The sequence below is a fragment of the Gallus gallus genome, chromosome 1 (assembly GCF_016699485.2).
Source record: "Gallus gallus isolate bGalGal1 chromosome 1, bGalGal1.mat.broiler.GRCg7b, whole genome shotgun sequence".
NCBI classification, from domain to species: Eukaryota; Metazoa; Chordata; class Aves; order Galliformes; family Phasianidae; genus Gallus; species Gallus gallus.
Genome location: NC_052532.1, coordinates 118,358,797 through 118,382,450, shown reverse-complemented (window position 1 = coordinate 118,382,450; position 23,654 = coordinate 118,358,797). Strand labels below are relative to the sequence as shown.

Sequence of the window (23,654 nt, the reverse complement as noted above, 5' to 3'; positions counted from 1 at the left end):
CTCAGAGAACATCAAAAATGTTGTTACAGCTCCTAAACTGTGCCAGTCCAGGCAGAAATATAATTTAAGAAACTCATCTTTTGCCTTCCAGTCTGATCCTTCTTAATGCTGTATTAGATTGTTGTTTACAGTTGAATTTTTTTTTAAGGAAGATAGGAACAATCCTTTAGTAGCAGCACAGCAGGTATTTATTTGGCACATATTTAGACGTACAGTAGAAAAAAATGGATTTATTGCACATTCTTGCTAAAATCTGAGCTTGTAACATCTATTTATTAAATATCAGTGCAATTAGCTAGTGACACTGATCAGTGGAAAACATTAAGAACCTGAAAAGCTAGCTTATTTTGGTGTTCTCCTACATGATAAATCTTGTATATTTCTTAAAACATATTTTTTCCATGCATCATTTCTTCACTAAAACGAAATTTCTAATGCCATGATTCGCCACTACTGTTTTGCCAGCCTGTTTAAAGCTAATTTCTAAAATCTTTATAAAACACCCTGCTTTTCTGCCTCCTACTGCACTTTTGTGTGTTATAACTTAAAGGAATATTGTTTGGCAGATCTCTTTTCCTTTCAAGTTACTTGGAAAGTATGTTGTTAATGGAATATACACAACTATAAGGGCTCCAACAAACTGAACTGAAAGTGGCAGTATATTTTGGTGGGCTTTCTAAATATTCTGCAAAAAGCACAGTCAGATGTGACACATCAGGTATACAGCTTTGCCAGACAGGTTTCCAAAACATGCAGTCTGTTTTTCACATTCATGTGAATTTTAGCACAGTCATTACAAACAGCCAATTCAACTCTCTTTTATAGCAATGTGCAATGATGGACCTTTCCATGTGCCTTTCTGAAGGGATAGTTTGGATACTCATAAGCATCCTATTTAATTCTGTATTACTCATTCCCCAGTTTGCAAAGAAGAATAAGAGAAAATGTTTACCATTTTTGTGTTCAATAATATATTTTTTCCTTAATCTGGAGTTAAACTTGCCCTGAGCTTTTGCTTTTCGTTCTTAAACGTGAGTATTTTTTAAAGCATTCTGAATGTAATACTTCTCGGAGTTGCTATTTTGGAAGCTACAAGGTTTGTAGCAATATGTTGAATAACTAAAGTGAAAACTAAGGACAGATGCCATTGCAGATTTCTTCATGCTTTCCCACTGACCTACCTTCAACTGCATCAAAGGAATTTCTGCATTTTAGCACATGCTGTGTCATCAACTTTGTCACGTTCTAACAGCTTCCACAACATACTCGGTGCTGTCCAAATCCTGAGAGGTGAGAGGTAAAACAGATAAATATATCCTGCAAAAAAAGTGTAATCCAACTGAATTGAGTTTCACTGTTGATAGCGCCACAGTTAAACACTGCGGTGTTCCTTCCATAGTCCAGATCTTTTGAGTTCTTACTGCAGCCATCAGTAGCTCGAGTTCCACATTTTGAATTACACCATCCCAGCACTGATGAATAATTCTTCTGCTAACAAGCTGCTGATAGTACCAGCAGAGACGTCAGCTAAAAGGTGCACAGCTGTAGCACTCCTGGTAGCAGTGAGAACATAAACTAACAGACATTTTTGATGCTTCTTAGCACTCATCACAACAAAATCTAACTCTTCAAAATGAAATGCACCTCAGATTTCTATTGAGCCGGTTACATGTAAAATGTATTGCAACAGTTACCAGTCTCCAAGATTTTAACTACATCAAATCTTTTCATCTTAATAAAAAAGTTACTTTCACAGTAGTGCTGAATTTCTTAGCAGGAAAATGTATTTATTTATCTCTGTATTTATTGGCAAATGAGGTATTGACTTCAGTATCTATTTATATAAACACAAAACGTAGCAATTTATTTACCTGAATACTAATGGTATTTTAATGTTTCTAGCAGTATCCACACACACTTCTAACAGTGAGAATCCATGGGACTTACCCATTGGCACATACAAAGGAAGCTGCTGGAGAAGGTGACCGCTATATGCTGTGCTACATCTTGCATGGTACAGGTTAGCTGCAAATATGAAAGTGCGGCTTCTCATGCCTGCTTAGCAAGTTTAGCAGAACAGATAGATTAACTGTAACTACAAAAAATAAAACAAAATCCAACTGTACTGCAAAGCTGGCATAAAACTGGAATGTACGCAGTTATCACACTTGCTTAGGAGCAGAACTTCTCTGAAGTACAGTTGGTTATTTGAGTACGGAGATTCCTTTGGCTGGAGTATTTAGTTTATTTAACTTATGCAGAGGTAAGCCTTACTCCTCTTGGTTTCAGAAAACAGTACTTAGTCAAAATCCAGGTCTTTCAGAAATCAGCTAAAATTTTCTGATATGCTTAGTAATAATTGGATCAGCACTTAGCATTAAGAACATGAATATTCATTAAAATAGAAGCTTTAGTTCAGTTAATTATAATAATCTGTTTTTTTCCTGAGTGCACAATTCTTTTCAGTGCTTTGGATAATCCAGGAGAAACAGCAAAGGGAACCTATTACTTGACAGTAAGACTTCCAGGTTGCAATAATGTACTGAGAATCAAGGGGCAGTGTTTTGCACTTTAAAATGTCTTAATTTTTAAAGTTTTGGGTTTGTCATATTAAAAATTACCACTGGAAGTTACAGTAATTTCTTGGTATTAAGTTGCCACCCTCGTGAGGTAAGAAATCCAAGGAGAACAACCTGTAAGGCCAGAGCCAGAAGAGCTGTTACAAGGCAAATCTCACAGAACATCCACAGCTAATCAAGAAGATGCAAATGATTAGGATTCCATTTTGGGAATAAATCAGCCAGCAGGGCTTTCTGAGAGGTGCAAGAAGTTAACAATCCCTCGCTTTCCAGGAGTGAAAATGAAGGCTACTGCTACACCAGTATGGAGGAAAGTGCTTAGGCCATCCCTTGTATTGGCACCAGCATCACCACCACAAACGCAATTCCGTGCATTTTGATGACTTCAGCAATCTCAGGAGGTAAACATGAGAGGGATATACTGACCACCCTGGAATTCCTCCCTTCAGATTTAACCACACAGCTGCACATGGGTGAAATATTTGGTTTCAGCTCGTATCATACAACTCATTTGACAAAGAAGGGATGGTCAACTCAGAAAGTCTCAAATAGCAAGGAGCACGCCCATCACATATACATTTGACTTCAGGAGATAAAAGATTCTCACACAGAATAAAGAATTATATGATTGGTTTAACTCAAGTTTGTGAGATGAGCGATGTGAGAAAAAAAGACTAAATGAAGCAATACTTAGACTGTGCCTGAGGACATGCAGAAAGTGGGTGTGGGAAAGAAAGCTGGCAATTTATGTCAAAGAAGGTATCTATCTCATAAAATGAAATAGTGCAATAAAAAGGTTAACAATTAAAGCCATCTAACTCAACACTAGAAAAATAGTGTTTTTTATTCAGAGCCATTTATTGAACATTTATCCTTACGAGAACCGTTACCATGGTTGACATCAGTGTGAGACACAATGCTGACATTCCTTCATGTGGACAGAAGGCTGAAGAGTCACCAGGTACTTAAACAGAGATCAGGATGAGGTTTATTTTTACAAGGCACCTGTCAGTGCAACTAAAGGGACAAATGTAGAAGTGAAAAGCATTAATGAAAACAAGAAATTACTCATATTGTCTGCATTCTCTCTTGAACAAGCAAAAACTTTTCATGTGCCAAGAAAATTACACTGGCCAGGAAGGTACTCTGGTGAAAAGACGACACTGAATAAATAAGACTTGATGGGTTAATGGCTGGGAGTAGGGAGGGGATACCTCAACAAGTATGTTATGAAATCAAAAATGAATCCATAATCAGAATCACAGAATGGCTTGGGTTGGAAGGGACCTCAAGGATCATGAGGCTCCAACCCCCCCACCACAGGCAGGGCCACCAACCTCCACATTTAATACTAGACCAGGCTGACCAGGGCCCCATCCAACCTTGCCTTGACCACCTCCAGGGAAGGGGCATCCACAACCTCTCTGGGCAGCCTGTTCAGAATCTGTGCAACCCAAAGCAAGCAACAGTTTTCAAAATTATGAAGCTGACAGAATTAAAACAAACAAACAAACAAACAAACAAAAAAAACAGAATCTGCAGCAAATGGGGAACATCTGTCAAAATTAAGAATTTCATGTCAACAAGGGTGTATAGCTAACAAAAAAAAAAAAAAAAAAAAGAATTAACTGAAAATTACCTTTGCCAAACTAGTTACGTGTCACACAATCAGCTGAATGCAAGAGTGAAATATTGCCATAAAATAAGGCAACATAATCTAAAACAGTGAATAATTTGATAGGAGTAACTTTGAGCCACTTAATCTGAGAGCTCTCTTTAGAGAAACAATGGATGCATTATTTGATCAACCAAGTAGGTGCTAACAAAGAAAAGTTGGCCAAAAAGGTATTGCCAAAAATACGACGTGGCTCACAAAGGAAGGAAGCTAAAAAGACGAACAAAATTAAATAGATAAATTTACAACATGGAATGATTGCAATCTTCTTCTCTTCCCACTGTATCAGTACGCAACATTTGGTTTCCTTTTCAATGAAAAATAGGGAATATCACAAGTAAGAGAGGCTCCTTCTCTTGTGATGTGTTCCACATCTGCACCGTTCTCATTAAACAGCACTAAGTGTAGCATCTAGTTCAGTTGGCAAAGAGGGAGGGGAAAAATGATTTCATGCAAATAAAGTCTTAAATCATCCTATGCACTAAAACAGAATTAAAACACTATTTTAGAACTTAAGATTAAAGAAAGAAAAAAAAGAGAGAGAGAGAGACCTTCAGAGTTACTTTCAAACATTTTTCATGGCAGGTTTTTAAACCAGGGACTTTGACAGATAGAGTTGCTGAAGAACAGACAGTGGCAGAGGAAGGGAAACTGTGGCAAGGGACTGACAGGGAAGATTTTTCAAGCAGTCTCATGAAAGAAAGTCAAGATCACAGTCTCTCTCGTGTTTTACCTCACCTCTTCCCTTCTTGGTATTGGATGTTGTCCTAATCTGAGGCATTAATCCTGACACGAATGCTTCATTATGGAAAACTTAAAGGATTATGACTTAGGCTTCTGACACTTCGAGGTCCAAGTGTGTAAATGCATGTTATTTCAGAGCCCCTGATTCTATGCAGTTGATAGATTCAATTGAACCATCTTTCTCCCAGCTCAGACTAACACCAAAGGCGGGCTTTAGTTCTCATTTTTGTTGTTTCGATGTATGCCTTCATGCCAGGTTACACATGTAACCATTAAGTCTCAGAACATAGGTTCAAGCTTGAAATAGCATACAAATGAATGTACTAGGCAATTAACATTGGGAAGACTATAAAATATAGCTAAAGACACAAGTGTAATGCTATAAAAGGACATCCAACTTTCCTTGTTACGATGACATTGGCTATCCTTAACACAGCATTATGAACGACAGCAACACAAGACATTTTTCAACATTTGTTCAGCTTGGTAAACTCTGAAGTCGTGAAATCCAGGCACACTACACTAAGCATTACAAAGTATACAGCAGAGTGTTTTAAAGCTTAAAAATATTTTATTTACACTTCTCTTTATACACATTTTTATACATATTTTTTTTTTCTTTTTCAGTTTAAAAACTGAACAGAGCACAAATGCAAGTCTGAGCATACTGTACCCACAGCTAGGGAAAATCACCTCCTGCCAAAAAGAGACAAGAAAAAAGGCTTTGTAAAACAGCTCAAAAGAGGCAAGTCTTAAATTGTTTCAGAGAAGTATGTAGCAGCCCTGATGTAGTCGTTAGACAGTTAATCCAAATGTACATATGAGGTCACATATATATATATATATAATGTTATTTTTATATAGGAAAAGTATTTCCAATTGCTAGACACAAACACAGCAGACTTCGAAAATAACTTTTCCTGTTATCAAATACATTCCTTTCAATACAAACATTCTGATATTGTACACTAGAAACAAGTGGGATACTATAGCAGAATTGTGTTCTCCAGCATATAATAATATACTTTAAAAAGATCTAAAAAAATAATAATATATAGGAAAAAAAAATATTTAAAATAAAAAACATAGCTCACTCTTCCCTTCACCTGTTCCCATAGCTGACGTAGAAGTTAGGTGGGTTCCACTGAGGTAATAAAAGCCCCCTAAGCACAGCTACAGCACAGTCCCACATCACACTGTATCTCCTACACTTACAGCAATGCTTTTTCTACCGGCCCCATAAATACCATCTACCATCTGCGAATAGAAGTGGTTTTCCCCTAGCTACCAACTCAATATTAATCCAAAGGTATTTGACCACGGAAAGCTATTTTAAAAGACTATCTAAACATTAATTTGGGAAATGAAAAATAAAAATAGTAGAGATCCAGTGAAGCTTTGCACAAAGTAGGTTTCTCTGCCACCTGCCACACGGCTGCTTTTATAAAGTTTGCCCACGCAAAGGGAAAATCTCAACTGTTTACAAACATCCAAAAATAGAGTACAGATGCAAAAGTAGTCATTAATATTTATTTTAAGCAGCTTCAAATTGCTTTACAAACATTAAAACCTCAACGCATTAGCTACAGGACACTGGCAAGCTCTATTCTAAATGGATTACACGTATCTCCCCGTTCTGTTCTCTCCCATATTCCTTCAGTGTGTCAGACCACGCTGACTGAAGTAACTTCACCAGGTATTGGTTACTAAATGAAGAACAGGCCGGATGTTTTCTTTGATTACCAAACCCTGTAATCACTTAGGCACACGTTTAATCATGTTTATGCCTTTATGCTTTCTTTTAAGTAACTTAGAGCTTTATGCATCCTTTATATTGGACTGCTCACACGTGTAAAGTCCACATTTGAAGCGTTACAAGAATGAGGGGTCCAATTCACTACTTTTCTAAGAGAAAATACCTTTAAAAGGCAAAACACCTCTACAAATGTGATCATCTCTATTTCTAAAAAGACCTTGTCCTTTACAAAGGCGGAAGAAATTTATTCGTAGGGTCATTTGCATCTCCCCGTAACACTTACCTTCATTTCACAAAAGAACAGACATAATGAGCTAAGCAGTGTTTTTCTTTTCATTCTTTCATTTGTACCTGCTGAATGTTATCCTTCACTTCCTGAGCATCAGTGCTTTGTTCCCGACGCAAATATGTACTGTATTATCGGCAGGAAAAAAGGCAGCCCTTGTGTTTGTAAGGCAGGAGGTCTGTAAGAAATAATGGCTGCAAACCTCAGAGACCAGAGAAATACTGAAGTCACAAACCCTTAGATCTAATGTGAACAGGTCTGCTACCACGCTGCAGAAAGTGGGGCATCCGTATGTTTCAGAGGAGGTAAGAAAAGCAGGTTGCCAGGTACGTGATACACAGCTACCAGCCCCTCTCCGTGGTAGTGCCTTCTGAAATAGCAGATCCTTTGAAAAATTACATACTGCCTCCCTCCAGCTGAATCAAAGGGGAAAGAATTTCAAAAGGGTTTTTTTCAGCCCAATACCTCCCACTGTGAAACCACTGCCAACACCTCGTGAGGAAAATATAAGCTATTTTTTCCTTACGTAGTAGTCTGAAAAGAATTATCCGTTCCATTAACAGAGATAGCAGCGCGCTGAATGGCAAGAGGCAGCGTTCAAACAACTCACAGAAGCACTACGCTTTTTATCCACTCTGGCTCATTTGGAAATAAAACTCCTTCCTGAAGTTAGATGCTAAATTAAGAAGCGAAGCCGATAATTTTTTGCTATAAGCACGAATAAACTAGACTGTAACTCACTATGTCCACCTTCTTAAGAAAAGGCAAGAACACTTGTGATTTTAAAGGAGGTCATATGTTAAGGTTCAACATATCAGATCAGATTTGCAGGTGTTGCATGAAGGATGGGGTGGAAATAGACAAAACCCCCCTCAAACTTAGCAGTCAAAGATCGCAACTTACCTTCTTCTTGACAAATGAAAGATGCTTTTAAAATCCTCCCCCTTTTTACCCAGGTTACTTTTGCTTTTATTTTAACACTTAACAATCTGGAGCTAAATACTAAAACCAAACAATCCAAAACTTTCAGTAAAACAGAAAATACCCCTCTGACACAGAACATAACAAAAATAACTGCCTCACGAGCTCCACTGCAGTGGAAAAGAGAACATAAGCCTCCAATTCACATTTGAAACAATAAAAACATGGTAGAAACACGAATTAACAAAACATTCTCACATACCCCCCTGTTATAAACCCAAGCAAATTCCAATCATTTCTAAAGCTCAAAAGGTTACAGCCAGCTTCTTGAAGACATGACTGCATGGAGGCTCTAGCCAACAGTTCAAGTGAGAGTTTCACAATCCTGAACAATATCTTTCAGAGTTGGACAGCTGGAGATAAACAGGAGCTTAAAAGCAGAGCACGTAAAAATGATCTGCTTCTTAATGTTTGAAGTGTCAATACACACCAAAGCCTTCACTAGCAGTTGCTTTGCCCACAGAACTCAGAAGTTGCTTAAATGCAGACCTGAAACATAACTTGAAACACCTCCATCCATACCATGATTTCTAATTAAGTCTTGAGTAACATCCATTTACTACACTTGAATCATGGAAGACCAGATTCCCAGAACCACATCCATTTCCCAGACAAGCCCTTGTAGTAAAATACCACATGCTACAAGGGCTGCTCCAAAAGTAATGCCTCCTGTTTTATTACGTTGGTCTACAACATCAGAGATGGATGTTGGTGGTATGACAGTAGATGTTGAACCTTCCCACCCATATTCCACACCATTTTGTTGCTGTGTAACAGATGGCTGCAGAGGGGCACTGTGACACAATGGTGTCACTGTGACACATGGAAGTGCAGACAAAACAATGGCGTGGAACTGAATTCCTCCATGTGGAAAAAAAATGGCACTCACTGATATACAACACTTGCAGAACGTTCCTGGAGATCCAACAGTGGATGTGAGCACAGTGAAGTGGTAGGTGGTGCGTTTCAGCAGTGGTGACAGTGACACGGAAGACAAGCCACATTCCAGATGGCTACGCACAGATGTCACACTACGAAATTCATCCACGTGAATCAGCAGATTATAATCAGGAAACTGTATAGAATAAATATCTGCTTCAATATGTTGGAAATAACGTTGAAATATCACAAAGTTTGCACCAGGTGGGTGCCACCGATGCTCACACAGGAACAGAAAGAACATGGTATGAAAGTTTGTCAAGACCTACTGAACAAATATGACCCTGAAGGTGACAGTTTCCTAGACTGCACCATTACCAGTGATGAGATGTGGTGTCAGCACTAAGAGACAGAGTCAAAAATGCAGTCCTTGGAGCAGCAAGATGTGAATTCCCCATCAAAGAAAAAGTCAAGACACAGCTCTCAGCAGGTACAGTAATGTTTTTTGGGATATGAAATGTGTGATCCATCTGGATTTCCTGGAACCTGGACAAACCATCAGCTCTGACCCATACATCATGATGCAGACTAAGCTGAAGCCTCTAACTTCCAGAGTCAGGCCAGAGAAGATGACAACCTTTCTCCTGTTACATGATAACTCCAGGCCCTATACCTGTTTGAAGACCGTGGATCACACTGCCAATCTTGGCTGGACTGTCCTACCACACCCACCACGTAGTCTGGATGTGGGGCCTTCTGATTTCCATCTGTTGAAGCTGATGAAAGATGGACTGTGTAGGCAACATTTTCAATGCTGCATCATAGTAGCTGGGTAACAGTGGGTCACCTCCAACGCTACAGATTTTTACAATTGTGGCATGCATGCTCTTGTTCATTACTGTTGAGAATGCATAGCTGATGGTGGCGGCTGTGGTGAAAAATAGTGCTTTGTAGCTGAGAACTTGCTCTATTAAAGTGTTATTGTGCTGTTTGTATATGTTGTAGTTTCCATGAAAATAAATAGGAGGCATTACTTTCAGAGTGAGCTACATATTATTAAGCCCCTAGAATTAGTCAAGCAGGATTAGATTTTTGCCGCCCCATACGTATATTAAGAAATGAGGTTGGGACAAAAAAGACTAAGAATAGTGAAGAAAAAGAAAAGGGTTGTTTTGTTTTTTGTATTTTTGTTTGTTTGTTTGTTTTCTGCCCAAATATTCTTTGAGATAGGTCCAGAAGAACCTTTTTACTTGCACATAGCCAGCAGCTGCTGGAATTAGGTCATCTCTGCACCTACAAAGGGCAATGTACACACAGGTCTCACAGTGGAACTGAGGTTTTAGTGTAAATGAAGTTGGCTTTAAGTTAAACCACTAAGAAAGTAAATTATATTTCTCACTCATTAAAGACTTAAATTTAAAAGCAAGCCTTAGTCTGCATCACAAGGCTGCAAATCAATATTTGGTCCAGTCACTACCGGCATAGATAACTTATTAATACAGCTATGATGGCATAAATTCTCCCTTTCTGTTAAAGCTTATAGAAAGAAAATGCTCAATAAATCATTTTTAAGAAAAAAGATCCACTGATCTGATTTAGATTCTCACAACTCAACCCAGAATATAATTACTACAAAGATATCATGAATTATATAGATGAGGAGTCATACGTGTTATATAGATGAGGAGTCGTATGTGATGTTTTAACTTCTGTTGATGACTTAAAATTTAGTTTAGGTAAGTAGGTGTTACTTTTAACACAGGACATTTTTCAGTGATTTTGGTCCCTCTGTAAGTGCATTCTTTTGAACTCCCTGAGTACTGTACATTCTTTTTCTACAGTGATTTCTAACTGGAAGATGCTGAATAAAGTGGGTCTGCATTGCTGTATACTAAGTCTACTGCTTAAAGAAAAACAAAGTAGCATAAGACTTCACAAAAGATGCAAGTGCATGTTTCAGCATTTTGTCCCTACTCTCCTGAATTAAGTGTAAGCCTTTGAGCTACCCACATCTCTCCTTCAGATTCTAGAAGTGATTGTTTTTACAACATTAAAGAAAGTAAGTAAGAATTGAACTGTCGTTATTTATACCTTGGCAAATCATTCTTACCAATATACTGTCAAGAATATCTGCAAGTTAACACAATGGAGTTATTAAAAGCCCTCAGGAACAGCACATTTCATTTCAGGCACTATAAGGTCAGTAGCTACAGCTATGAAGGTGGTTATTTTTTTGTAGCAACATAAATGGTAGTACCATCCAACCACCTAACTCAAAACACAGTAGTTCACAGCAGCCAATAATTCAAAACAAACTACTATTAACAAAAGATTTACCACTTCTATATGAGTACAAGCAAAGCCACTGCTGAGAATACACTACAGTACATCCAGTTCTGAAAATAACTGTGGGCCAAAGCAGTGCTGGTGAGCATTTGCTTACTGACATTTTCCATTTTCATAAAAAAGAAGACTGGTAGCACATTCACACATAGAACAAACTCAGGTAAGATGCATTTAGCTTTTTAAAAATAATTTATAAAACAACAAACTATAAACAGTTCATTACGTAAAATCAGTATGAGGATTTTAAAGTTACTGAATCAATCAGTATATGCTAAAGGTATTTTGATACCAAACGAGGCTTCCAGTTATGTAAGAACTTTGACTTATTTCGTTCACTAATGGATAAAACTACACCTTAAATTTAACAGATATGGCTGAATTTGTGCACTGGTTCAAATATAGCTGCATGTAAAAAGACTTTTTTTTTTTTTTTTACAGTGTGTATGCATGTGTATGTACATACTTTACTTACCAACAAACATAATGCAGACAACAGAAGGCAGCACAGAAATAGTGTTTTAAATAATAATATTTTTAAAAAGTTAAAGTTTTTTTCAATTCAGTAGAAAACGTGTAATTCACATTTTGGCAGACTTACTAGTACTAATATACAAAACTTGGAAAAAAAACACATGCAAAGAGATCGAGGTTATACTTAATAGTATTAAAGGGAAAACAGAAACACCTTGCAGATGTGAGAATACTTTGCAATTAATGGGAAGAGCATTCAAACACAACAGAAAACACAAGAATGGTTTTAGTTTTGTTCTTTTAAACTTAGTTGCATCCTACTACAGCTGATGAGTTCTACTTTGATGAGCAGTAAAAAAAAGAGAGAATCAGGCCCTTCTTCCTTCCGCAAATGTTTTGTTAAGTTCAATTGATTTCAGAAGAAGTCTGGTACCATGGCCACAGGAAAACAAACAAAAAACATAAAATCAAACTATTATGGACATGAAATGCTATTAAAAGAATATGCACACCCAAAAAAATATATATATTCTTTCCCCTGTTTACAGCTGCATTTGTTAAAACAAAAACAAAAAAAAACCCACAACTTTTACAATATCAGACCAACTATTGGCTTTTTTAATAAGCTTGTAAGTATTCTCCCTGTAAATCTTGCTTCTCTTAAGCACTTAGCAGTTGTCCTTACACACAACATGCTAATGTCTCTGAAGGAATTCAACTAGATTGTACGTTAGCTGCTCCAAAAGTAATGCCTCCTATTGTATTACGTTGGCCCACAATGTCGGAGGCAGATAGTGGTGGTATAGCAGTAGACGTTGAGCTTTCTCTCCAATAGTCCACTACATTTTGTTGCCGTGTGACAGATGGTAGCAGAGGGGCAGTCTGAGGAAGTGGGTGTGAAGTGTGTGTGATTCGAATTCCTCCAACAAAACAGGAAACAATTGCACCCACTGACATTCACTGACACGTGCTGAACGTTTCTGGAGATCAACAGTGGATGCGAGTACAGTGAGGCAGTGGGTGGTGCATTTCAGCAGTGGTAGGTGATGTGAAAGACAAGCTACATTCCAGATGGATGTACACAGCTGTCACGTCATGAAATGAAGAGTGTCTCAAACAGAACATCTGTGTGAATCAGTGAGTTATGACCAGGAATCCAACGCAAGGCTGAAAGTGATGGTTTTCTGGATCCCATCATTACTGGTGATGAGATTTGCTGTCAAAATTTTGAGCCAGTGTCAAAACAGCAGTCCATTGAACACGAATTCCTCAAAGAAAAAGTTCAGGATGCAGCTCTCAGCAGGTAAAATATGCGCACAGTCTTTTGGGATAGAAAAGCAGTGATCCTTCTGGATTTCCTGGAACCCAAATAAACCATCAACTCTGACCATTCCATCACGACACTGATTAAGCTGAAGGCTCAAACTTCCAGAGTCAGGCTGTAAAAGATCAACAAAAAATACTTTATGACTTTTTGGGGTGTGCTTGGTATGTCTCAAACACCTGCAGTGCAAAGCTGTTGCCATGACAACTAGCTGACAGGCCTGACATGACACAAACCAAAAAGGAAGACAGCCTTCCTCCTGTAACACAGTAACTCCATGCCCCATACTAGTATGAAGACCGTGGATCACGCTGCCAATCTAGGCTGGGCTGTTTCACCACATCCATCCTATCATCTGGACTTGAGGTCTTCCAATTTCCATGTATTCAAAGCCGATGAAAGACGGACTGCATAGACAACATTTTCCTACGAACTATGCCACCATAGCAGCTGTGGAACAGTGGGTCACATCCGCTGGAGCAGATTTTTACAAGCACAGCATGCAGGCTCTTGTTCATTACTGTTGAAAATGAACAGCCCATAGTGGTTACTATGGTGAAAAATACTGTTTTGCAGCCAAGAATTTGCTCAATCAAGTAACGTTACTGTGCTCCTTGTATATGTTGTAGTTTCCATGGAAATACATAGGAGGCATTACTTTCGGAATGATTTACTTTTTTCTGACCAATAAGATTCAGTTTTTCATATTTCACTAAGAGTGTTTATTCTGTTTTAGCTGCAACGTCTAACGTGTTCCAAAACATATTCAGGGAAGTGCAAGCTGCAGACCTGTAAGCCATCCAGCTTGCAGGGCATCCTTGGGTATTCATCTTCCTTCCACTTGTTTTCCTCTGGATCAAAGGTGAGAATTGAGTCACTGTAATGACCATTGTAACAGAGGCCTCCAAGAACCATTATCTGTTTGTCCAGAACAGCTACACCATGACCACTCCTACCAATTGGCATAGAAGCCAATATAGTCCACTGATCAGTATCAGGGTCATAAACCTCTGTGGATGGACATCCTTGAGATTCAAAGGAGGCCCTGAGGATCACACAGACACCACCAAAAACATAAAGCTTACCATTATAAGAAATCATTTTGTGAAAGCATCTTGCATAATTCATTTTGCATTTGTTCTCCCAACAGTTAGTGGCCACTTGAGTTCTCCTTGTTCGCTGCTCTACTGTCCCCTCTTTACTGGGATCGAATACGCACACTTGCTTAGAAGTTGAAGACGATGTAATTCCACCAGTGATATACAACTTGTTACCCAGCACAGTTCCTTCATGTCCGTATTTATTGACTGGATAGGGATCTACAAATTCCCATTTATCTTCAGTAATATCATACCGTTCAGTTGAATAAAAGGTTTCATCCCTGGTTCTCCCAGCCACTGCATAAACGTACCTCCCAATAACTCCAACAGCAAACTCAGAACGCGGGACAGACATGTCTGCCATTCGTAACCAAGTGTTCTGTCTTGGGTCATATCTAAACACTTTGGATGAAGCATGAAACTCACCGTCTGGCCCCAGTTCTTCCCCACCTAACAGGAACACAAAGTTATTCACAATGGCAAGGCAGTCTGGTCGTAAAGGTACTTGAGGACCCTCTAGTTCCCACCAGACCCTCGGTTTGTGCAAGAGAAGAATTTTACTGTTTACCATACTGTGTCCTATCATTCCTCTAAACACGGCAGTCTGGGGTTTGGCAGAACGAATTTTGTTCGATTTCATTTCCATCAAAGGCTGCTGGTGAACGCTATGAAAGTAATTCATGGCTTGGTCAACCTCATGTCGCAGCTGCCGGGAGTATCGGTAAAACTCTGATGTTTTTACCTATGAATACATTTAAAAGATATTAAAATTCTGACCAAGAGAAACAATCCAGAAAAGCCTAAATGGCTATGAGTAATTTAAAAATAATTTCAGTTTAACTCGGGTATTCTCAACAGCAATTGCATTCATGTATGGAGGCTTAAGATAACGTACAGTTATTCAAAATCTACAAGGCAATTTAGTGATTAAAAGCACAGTGGCTAATGTTGTCACTGGAATACTCACACACAAAACTTAAGCAGGGATTACGCACAGGTGAAATGCCCAAGTCCAAAAATCATCATTCCTTCTTCCCAAGAAAGTCTCTTCACATTTTCTGCTTAAGCAATGAAATGTCTAAGTTAAAAGCGTACCATTTTCCTGGTTTTTAAAGATATTCTGCACACCCACTCTGTATTCACCTAAGTCTACTCTACACTAACTTCTAATGAATCCTCACAACAGAGCCCAAGTAGGTATTCCCAAACCCTACGCTCTGTTCACAGTACTATTTAATTGTGATGGAAAGGCAAGGTTCAGAATCCCTTCCTTCAGAACATGCAATCACATTCCTCACTCTACAAGGTTCCCTCTCTGTATGTCTCCTCAAGCTAACACATACCTTTAACACAAGCAGAAATCATATCAATCAATATTCCTTTGCTTGCGCATTTTATTGGTAAATTGCGGACTTAAATTTGAACTTCCACTTCCCAAGTGAGCCTTACAACTGTTGTACTACAGCCCAGTTATGGCACACGCCTCACTGCCAGTCTTCAATTTGAAGAGCCTGCTCAGATTTTCTTAAAGAACAATTTTAAGGCTCTACCCATTGTCTAAGCTAATTTGAGTTCCTCCAACTGGTCCTGTGATGATTCCAAAACACATCCTTTGATTTGAACGTTCTGAACATTTTTATTTATCCAGCACCAAGCAGGTCTTGGATTACCACGTGACTCTCTTCAAAGATGCTTCACTCTTCCTGTACAGACAGCCTTGTCTCACACAGCATTCTGACTTATACCACTAAAACAAATCAAAAAAAGCCCAACAGAAATGAAACGCTAAATATTGCCAAACGCACAAATCCTCTATGAGATTTGATCCTAGCTTTCAGTATCTTTCACATAAAACTGGACTGCCTTCGAAAGCTCTGTACACTATTAATTCCTAACACCTCCAAAACAAGGAGCAATGCTTTTAAAAAAATGTCACCCACTCCAAAATTCCAAAACAACCACCAGAAAACATGAGAAGATAATATGTTGCAGTATCTGTTCCCTCACCTCTTTGCATTCCCCTTCCCAAGGGACAAAAGCCTGTACCACCATTTATATAAGTAGCAATTTCAGACAGCTTCTCAAGACCAGTGAGACAATCTCTCAGTAGGTTACTACTTAACTTGGTAAGGGTACTAATATGAAAGCAAAGCCTCAGTCTCTTACCTTAAACCACTACGGCAACAACAAGCAAATGCATCTACCAATTATAACAACTCTCTCAGACTGAAATATGTGGAGAAGTTAGCTACAAGCACAGTCCTGAAGAGAATGAGTTCTCAGAATATTGAGAAAAGAAAAACGAGATGACAATATACTGCTTACCTATATTCCTGTAAGAAAACATAGTTGGAGGCTTCCTAGCCTTTGCTGTCGGGAAAAAAAATGCTCTCACCAGCACAAATTCTGCTATATAGGAACCATACCTCTCATGAGGCTCAAAGGATGGTCTGAGATGAACGCTAGTATATGCCTACTTGAGCAAGTAGAGACTGCTCACGTTTGCTTGATATTGAACACTGGGCAACTGTAGGACAGTTTGCCCACTTTCATATTCATGTTTTCTGTGTGAGATCTTTCAGAACTACGTTAAAGTCCTACTCAGCCCACAGTAAGGAAAACTTTCCATAACCTACATATGAATTTTTCTATCTACATTTTAACAAGAGACAAAGTCAAAATACAAGCCCTTACACTACAGTTTCTCCCTATAAAGTGAAGTGATCCCCGCAAAGCATCAGAGGTGCCCTATATTCCTCTCATCTTATTTTTCCCTTTTAACAAACAAGCAAATCACTAAGCAGAAGAAAGGTAATGAAATGCAAGACAAGTTTTCTGTAACAAAGTTTGTCTTCAGTACAGAGTTCACTTTTTTCCAGCAATCACGTACAACTATTGCTAAATTTTTATTTTTGTTATCTGATCTTTTAGGGAAAACCATCCAGAAAGACACTTTTGTAGTGCCCACATCAAACATCTATTATTTGTAAACTTGGCAACTAAATCTTAACATGTTATTGTCTGGGGTACAAATGAGCCTGGTTCCTTCTGTAGAGCTAATAAAAACATCAACAACCACAGAATGGCTCAGGTTGGAAGGGACCTCCAAGCCCACACAGCCTCAACCCCTGCCATGGGCAGGGCTGCCCCCCACCAGCTCAGGCTGCCCAGGGCCCCATCCAACCTGGTCTTGAGCACCTCCAGGGATGGGGCACCACAGCTTCTCTGGGCAGCTGTGCCAGGGCCTCACTGCCCTCTTGAGTAAAGAAATCCCTCCTAAAGCAAAAAATTTCCTCCTAAAATCTGGATAGCTCACAATATGATTCTAGCATTTCCAGCCACATATGCAGAAAACTATCTCAAAGGTCATAAAATTTCACTTAGTTGAGAGTTTTCTAAAATTGGTAATTCTGAATGTTTAAGCGAAGCAACACGAAGTCAACACTAGGAATACAGAAATTATACTAAGTCTTCTCAATGAACAAAGGTATTTGTATCAGGTTTCCAGAGAGCTAACTCTTCCTCTTTCTTGCAGATAAATAAACACATTGAAATTTGACTAGGGATTATGCTGACTGAAAACTAAAGATTCATCAACTTCCCTACAGTTCATACTGTTTTCATAACTACTTATCTCCGGCCATATTCTAAACACAAATACAAGCCTGCCAAAAAACATTATCGAACTTTCAACACGCTGACTGAATTTTGAACTGGAACAGAAAAAGTTAAACATGTCTCTAAAATGGCAGCAACCAAAACTAACCTGCAACCACACATCAGTATACACGACACTACAGACAAGTTGCCGTATTTAACTTTTCCTTTTTCTAGTCTGGGTCTTTACTTACATGTGGAAACTGGTCAGTACCTGCACAGGACTTTGAAGGGCTATTCTGCAAGACCTACAAGCCCTTATGTTTGTCAGCTAGCTATATAAAGATAAAATGACGTAGCCTCTACGCAGCGAGGACAATACTGTCAAAATCAGTGTTTGATAAAAGGGAACAGCAAGAGAAATTGTCACAGTCAAGCTGGAATGCAACTGCAAAGAACTCTCAAATCAGAACAGACCCAGCAATCTGTACGCCAGAATCAAGGTGCTCAGCAAAAGATAAATACTGCTAGCAAGTCTATCCTAGTCAGTGATAACCCACAGACAGAAAGATGCCAAGTGCAGAGCCCATTTAAGAGAAGTAGGAACCTCTAACCTTACCCACTAGGCACTTCTTGTTCTAAACTTCAGCATATGAAGCTGTAGAAAATATTTGACATGTGATTCACTAGACACGGAGGTGAGAAAAACATCCATAAACAAGTGCTGAATATCTCTAAAGACAAAATCACAGTGACGTAAAATTATACTGCCATCTTTCAAAAATGATGATCTGCTAAGCACAGGAAAGCACACACTCAAAGATGGACTCATTAATATGCTTTTCATCCTACCTCTGAAGTACAGGTTGGTACTCCTAGTGATTAATACATTTCTGATTTAAACTGGGAATTTATAAATCAGCATGGACTAGTCGTAACAAATCCCACACAGAAAGTATTCGAAAAAAAATCCCAGTTTTAAGGACACAGGGTTTTGAAACAACACCTTCATCTGAGTTATACACAGAAACTAAATGGAGATTAATTAAAATATGAAGGAAAGGCACAACATGGTCATGGTACAGTAACAGAGAGAGAAACTCAACTTTCCTCAAGACTTACAGAGCTACGGATGGGTTTCAAATAAGATGGATGTAACACGCACAGTGGAATGTGTGCTCCCTAGCCATAAACCTTTCCTTGCTTTTCCAACGATTTCCCCAAATCCTTCTGTTTTCCTCATGCGTCCATGTTAAGGGCCAAGCAACAACAGAAGTACCTATTCCTACCTCAGAGGCAGTTCTTCGAGGGCAGTTCAGAGTAAGCACACAGGCTACACCTTCCCTTGTGCATCCCAAGTGCGTGTCAGTCTTGAGGTATTAACTCATCACTTCCCTTTGAAAAAGACAAGCCATCCCACTCAGACTGTAAATCTCTTTTAAAAATGCTGTAAGAAACAGAATGGCTTAAGATGCAAAAAGTATCCTTTCTGTGACATGTAAAATTAAGTTATGTAAGTTATTTGTGTCCCAGTATAATGACAGGCATCTTAGAAATGCCTATTAGAAAGGTTACATAAGAATACATATGACAAGTCAGTGAGTGCATTGTGAATGCTGAGTTTGCTCAACTGTAAGAGCCAGCCTCAGACTGCATTTGGTGCATTCACACAGGATTTTACCCTGTGCTTCAGCAAAGGATGAATTCTTATTTGTTCTCCGATCTCCAAAAAAGCACCGTTACCAGGATTTTCCCCTTTCTACACCAAGGAATGTGTTTCCTTCAAGCTACTGACAGAACAGTTAACAAATATGCTCTTTCATTAAATAAAGAAAAATTTTAAAGCGCGGCCATATTTTTATGTTCGCTTCACCCGCAGATGTCCTTTGGTCACGCTGGGTTCTCAGTGCTCTCCAGCCAGGTCAAAACACACTCCTGGCTGCAGTGGTGAATGACATATATGTTTAGCTCTGCTTCTCTCTGCTCAACATAGCACAGTCCTCCAATAGAAACTGGACTGGTTTCACTCCATTGTCGCATACAATTAATGGATAGGGCATTCACAGAAAAAAAGCTTTTACAGGTGACTACGTAGCCTGGGATGCTGAAAAAGACATCTCTCCTGAAGTTGTAGCTGCTTGTAGCTGCCAAGAGAAATTGCAAGAAGCAGTGTGTGCAGAATAGACATCAGTGATACCAAAACCAACTTCAGAAGTTACACCTAAATAGAACCCTAAAAAAGCATAACACACATTCTTCACTTGTGCTTGCAGAAATTTCACTGAAGACAGTTTGATACTTGAACTTCTATCCCAAAAACTCAAAAGAACTGAAATAGACTCTTTCACATGAATTTTAACCTATTAGATCGACTATAAGAATATCAGGTGATATCAGTTTTCCTAATGAAGACCTTAAACAATGCAATCAAGTAGAAGTTCTATTACAAGCAAGACACTACACAGCATCTTGCAGATTCCAGCTCTTACTAGCTGGAATCATTTTTAGCCCGATATAAACATCACATTAGTGTACTAAAACAATTCTAAGTAATTAGATTTATTTTATGTCCGTAGCTTAATATAGAATTGTCAATATAAGTTATGTATTAAGTCCACTCAATCCACACACACACAAAAAATAAAAAAAATGTAATAACTCAGTCTGAAATAATTAATAGCTTTTATAATTTATAATACAGTCTTATCTGTATATAGATACCAAAGTAAAAATGTATGAGAAAATAATGGTAAGAAGCCCAACAAAATACACAGGGCATTAAATCCTATTAATTCACTGAGAGGTGAAAAATACAGAATTTAAAAGTTCATCTGAACACACAAGATTAATAACAGTGACATAACATAGTAGCACAAGCTGAAGAACTCCTAACTTGAATGCCCTTACAGTGACTAGCCTGTGCGAGCTGCTTACAAGCTTTGTAGTTCTCTACCCACGTCAAACGTTCCCGAGTTTCTCACAAACTCAACATTTTTTTGTCTATTCTTCAACAGAACAGTGGAAAAAGCAAGTTCTCATTTAACCTTTTAACACATACAATCATCAGTTGAATTTTTTATCAGCTCTTACAAAGACTCCTCTGATATTTAAAGTAAGTCATTACATTTCACACTGTCAATCACTTTTGATCGTAGTCTATGCCTTGAGTAAAATCAAATGGACGCGTTACTTTGCAGGATCGGGGCTTACTTCTAATTGCTGTGTAACAGCACAAGTACTGAAGATACAGTAGTAACAAAAACACTGCAGATTTAACAGCAGATGTCAGATTTCATTTGTAAAGAAGAAAAACGTACTTAAAACACACGAGATCTACAGTCAGCACGTTTTGATTATATCGGTAACATCTGTCATTATATATGTTCTACAAAATCTCTGGGAAGCAAGAAACAACTTGCAGAAAACAGAAAGAATGACTGAAATAAAATCTGATACAAGCGACCTTATCTTAAAATGCCTTTTCCATATGAAGCTACTTAAACACACATATTACAACCTACCTGTTCTCCAGCCACTGTACATACTACTGCCTAACAATCAGATGGCGGTACTTTTAGATGTTTGTTTTCTATGGGTCTACTGCTCCTCCTAGCAGGACTGGGAATCTTATGTGCTTAATGGCATGCTGCCCTAGCTACATGATGAATTCTGCCTACTGCTTTTCAAATGCACCAACCTTCTCAAAAACACTGGATGGTGTCATCAAACAAAACCTGATGTTCTGAATGATGGTGTCCGTATGCCTCCAGCGTCTTCTATCATGGCGCAGCCAGGCCTGAACAGCTTCATACAGCTCTATCTCTGGAAACCTGCTCAGATGATCATTATCCAAGTAAGACATGAGCTTTTCAAAGCTCAGATACGAAAGGAAATCAGGTCTGGACATGAGCGGCACAAAATTCTCTAGCAGGAAAGAGTCCAATTTTTCCCTGACTCCTTCGATGTTTACACCAAAATCATCCAGAAGTCTCATAATTTCCGCACAGTTTTCTAGGCAGATTTTAGCTAAGAGAAAAGAGCAGCAAAACTTTACCACCTCTATAAGCTGGACGTACATGGCAGCCTGAAGGATTTCATGAACAGTGTTCATACTCAGTTCAATAGTTCCATAATACATGAATTGGAGGACATGACTGAAGCCTGTAGCTGTCAGACCTTTCAAATGGATTTTGTCCTGATCTCGTTCTCGCATGTCAGCTGTGAACATAATCCTGAAGTAATCACTCTGGGTGGCAAGCAGTGCTTTATGGGCCTGAAATTGGTGGTCTTCAATGACAAGTGTGACATCAAGAAGCAATCCCTCCTCATACAGTGCTCTGAATCCAGCAGAGACACTGGTGTCATGGATGGAGGAGCTAAACCCTTCCACGTCCCCTGCCATGAATCACCTGAGGAAAAAATAAAATAAAAATGAAAATAAATTATTTCTAGTATTGAACATATCACAAGCTCTTTCTGACCAGATGAATGCAAACTGAAGTTACTTCCATCAAGACTTAGAAGTCTTCCCCACCCTTCTTGTTTTCTCTTCACCTGAAAAATTAACTTCAGACTTAAAACTTAAAGCTCAACTTTAAATTAACTTAAAGACTTAAAACAAGCTCAAGCTTTTGTTATTTCCCACCCCAAAATATCCTCCACTTAAAGAAAAGGTAATGAACGTGAGTAACTATGAAATAACACCGAACACCATTTCCAACCACTCAAAGGTTAGGATAATGCATATATGATGCCAACTTTGCCACTGTTTTCTCCCTCCCCTCCTCTATCCTTCTACAGTTATCTCAGGAAAGTAATAAAACACCCCGTCTTGAGTATCAAAGGTTTAAGAAAGGAAGCAGAACTTCCTTCACTTCAGAAACAAACTCCAGAAGGTCCGTACAAAATAAACCCCCCCCAGAATGCAGTATCTTTTAAAATGTGTGTTGGTTAGTCATAAGTTATTGTGAGGAAACAGAACAATACAGTGCAGTTTTACCATTTCTTACGTTGAGAATTATTTATGTAATGAGATTTACAAACTGCTGAACATTAAGGCCATGGGAGGCACTGACAGGATTACGTGATAATAAATACTATTTCTGCATCCTGAGTTTGGTGAAGCTTTAGTGCTTATTAAGCATCTGAATATTAATAAACACATAGTGCTACTTCTGTGCAAGTTAGAGTCCACTGCAAATAAGCAAAAAAACCCAACCCCATAGAACACAGAACCATCCCAATGCCCTGTTAAGGAAACTGAACATTCAGTGAAAAAAAAGCTGCATCAAAAGCTACTCAAAAATACAAGCACTTCTCAACATCTTGCTCACAGTGTCTAGCTGAAGGGCAGCTCCATTAAAAAGCCTGAACTAATGAACAGTTAATCATCATTCCCCACGGCAGCTGTGCACTCCACTCCCCGTCTGTCATTCTGGAATCTGAGCTCCTCCTGTCTACTTTGTGCATTTTTGGTGTTCCTTGGACTGTTCTGGAAAACCCATTCAACTCATAAACCTGACAGAAAATAAACTGTGGGGAATACCAAATACAGAGTTTGGCAGCAGGACAGATCTGACGCAGAGGGCAGGACATCACACATGAGCAGGAAAATGGTGGAAGGGAAACACCTTCCCTTTTGGCATTCATACTCCATTACAACTGGCTCAGCCAATTTTATCTTCACCTCACTTTAAATCACACTGGAAGATTCATTCAGACTGCTATTTGTGTGTTTAATTACGTAACTCTGACATTCCCATGACTGTTAACAATTGGAATAAATAACTTGGAATAAAACCAAGTAACATCAAGATCAATGCACGTAACAAGCTGTTAATTTTTGCAGCTACAGAGTGTTAAAACAGAGTATGGACACCCAGTTGGCCAAGGTTTTGCAACTTCAGAAAGCAGTCA

At 38.7% G+C, this 23,654-nt stretch overlaps 1 protein-coding gene across 14 annotated transcripts in view; it reads right to left on the bottom strand.

The window, feature by feature from the left end:
- Window positions 1–5,549: 5,549 nt before the first annotated feature.
- The window catches only part of KLHL15 (kelch like protein 15), a 29,065-nt gene continuing 10,960 nt past the window's right edge, over window positions 5,550–23,654 (bottom strand). For 7 of the 14 annotated variants that reach the window (XM_015302410.4, XM_015302385.4, XM_015302389.4 and 4 more), the window contains 2 exons: window positions 21,436–22,147; window positions 5,550–14,883 (listed from right to left, as the gene is read on the bottom strand). In XM_015302410.4, the coding sequence (XP_015157896.1) occupies window positions 13,774–14,883; window positions 21,436–22,140 (1,815 nt within the window). In that variant the 5' untranslated portion in view covers window positions 22,141–22,147 and the 3' untranslated portion in view covers window positions 5,550–13,773. The remainder of the gene's footprint in view (window positions 14,884–21,435; window positions 22,148–23,654) is intronic. The other 7 variants (XM_015302426.4, XM_046940548.1, XM_046940563.1 and 4 more) reach the window with 5 other exon arrangements.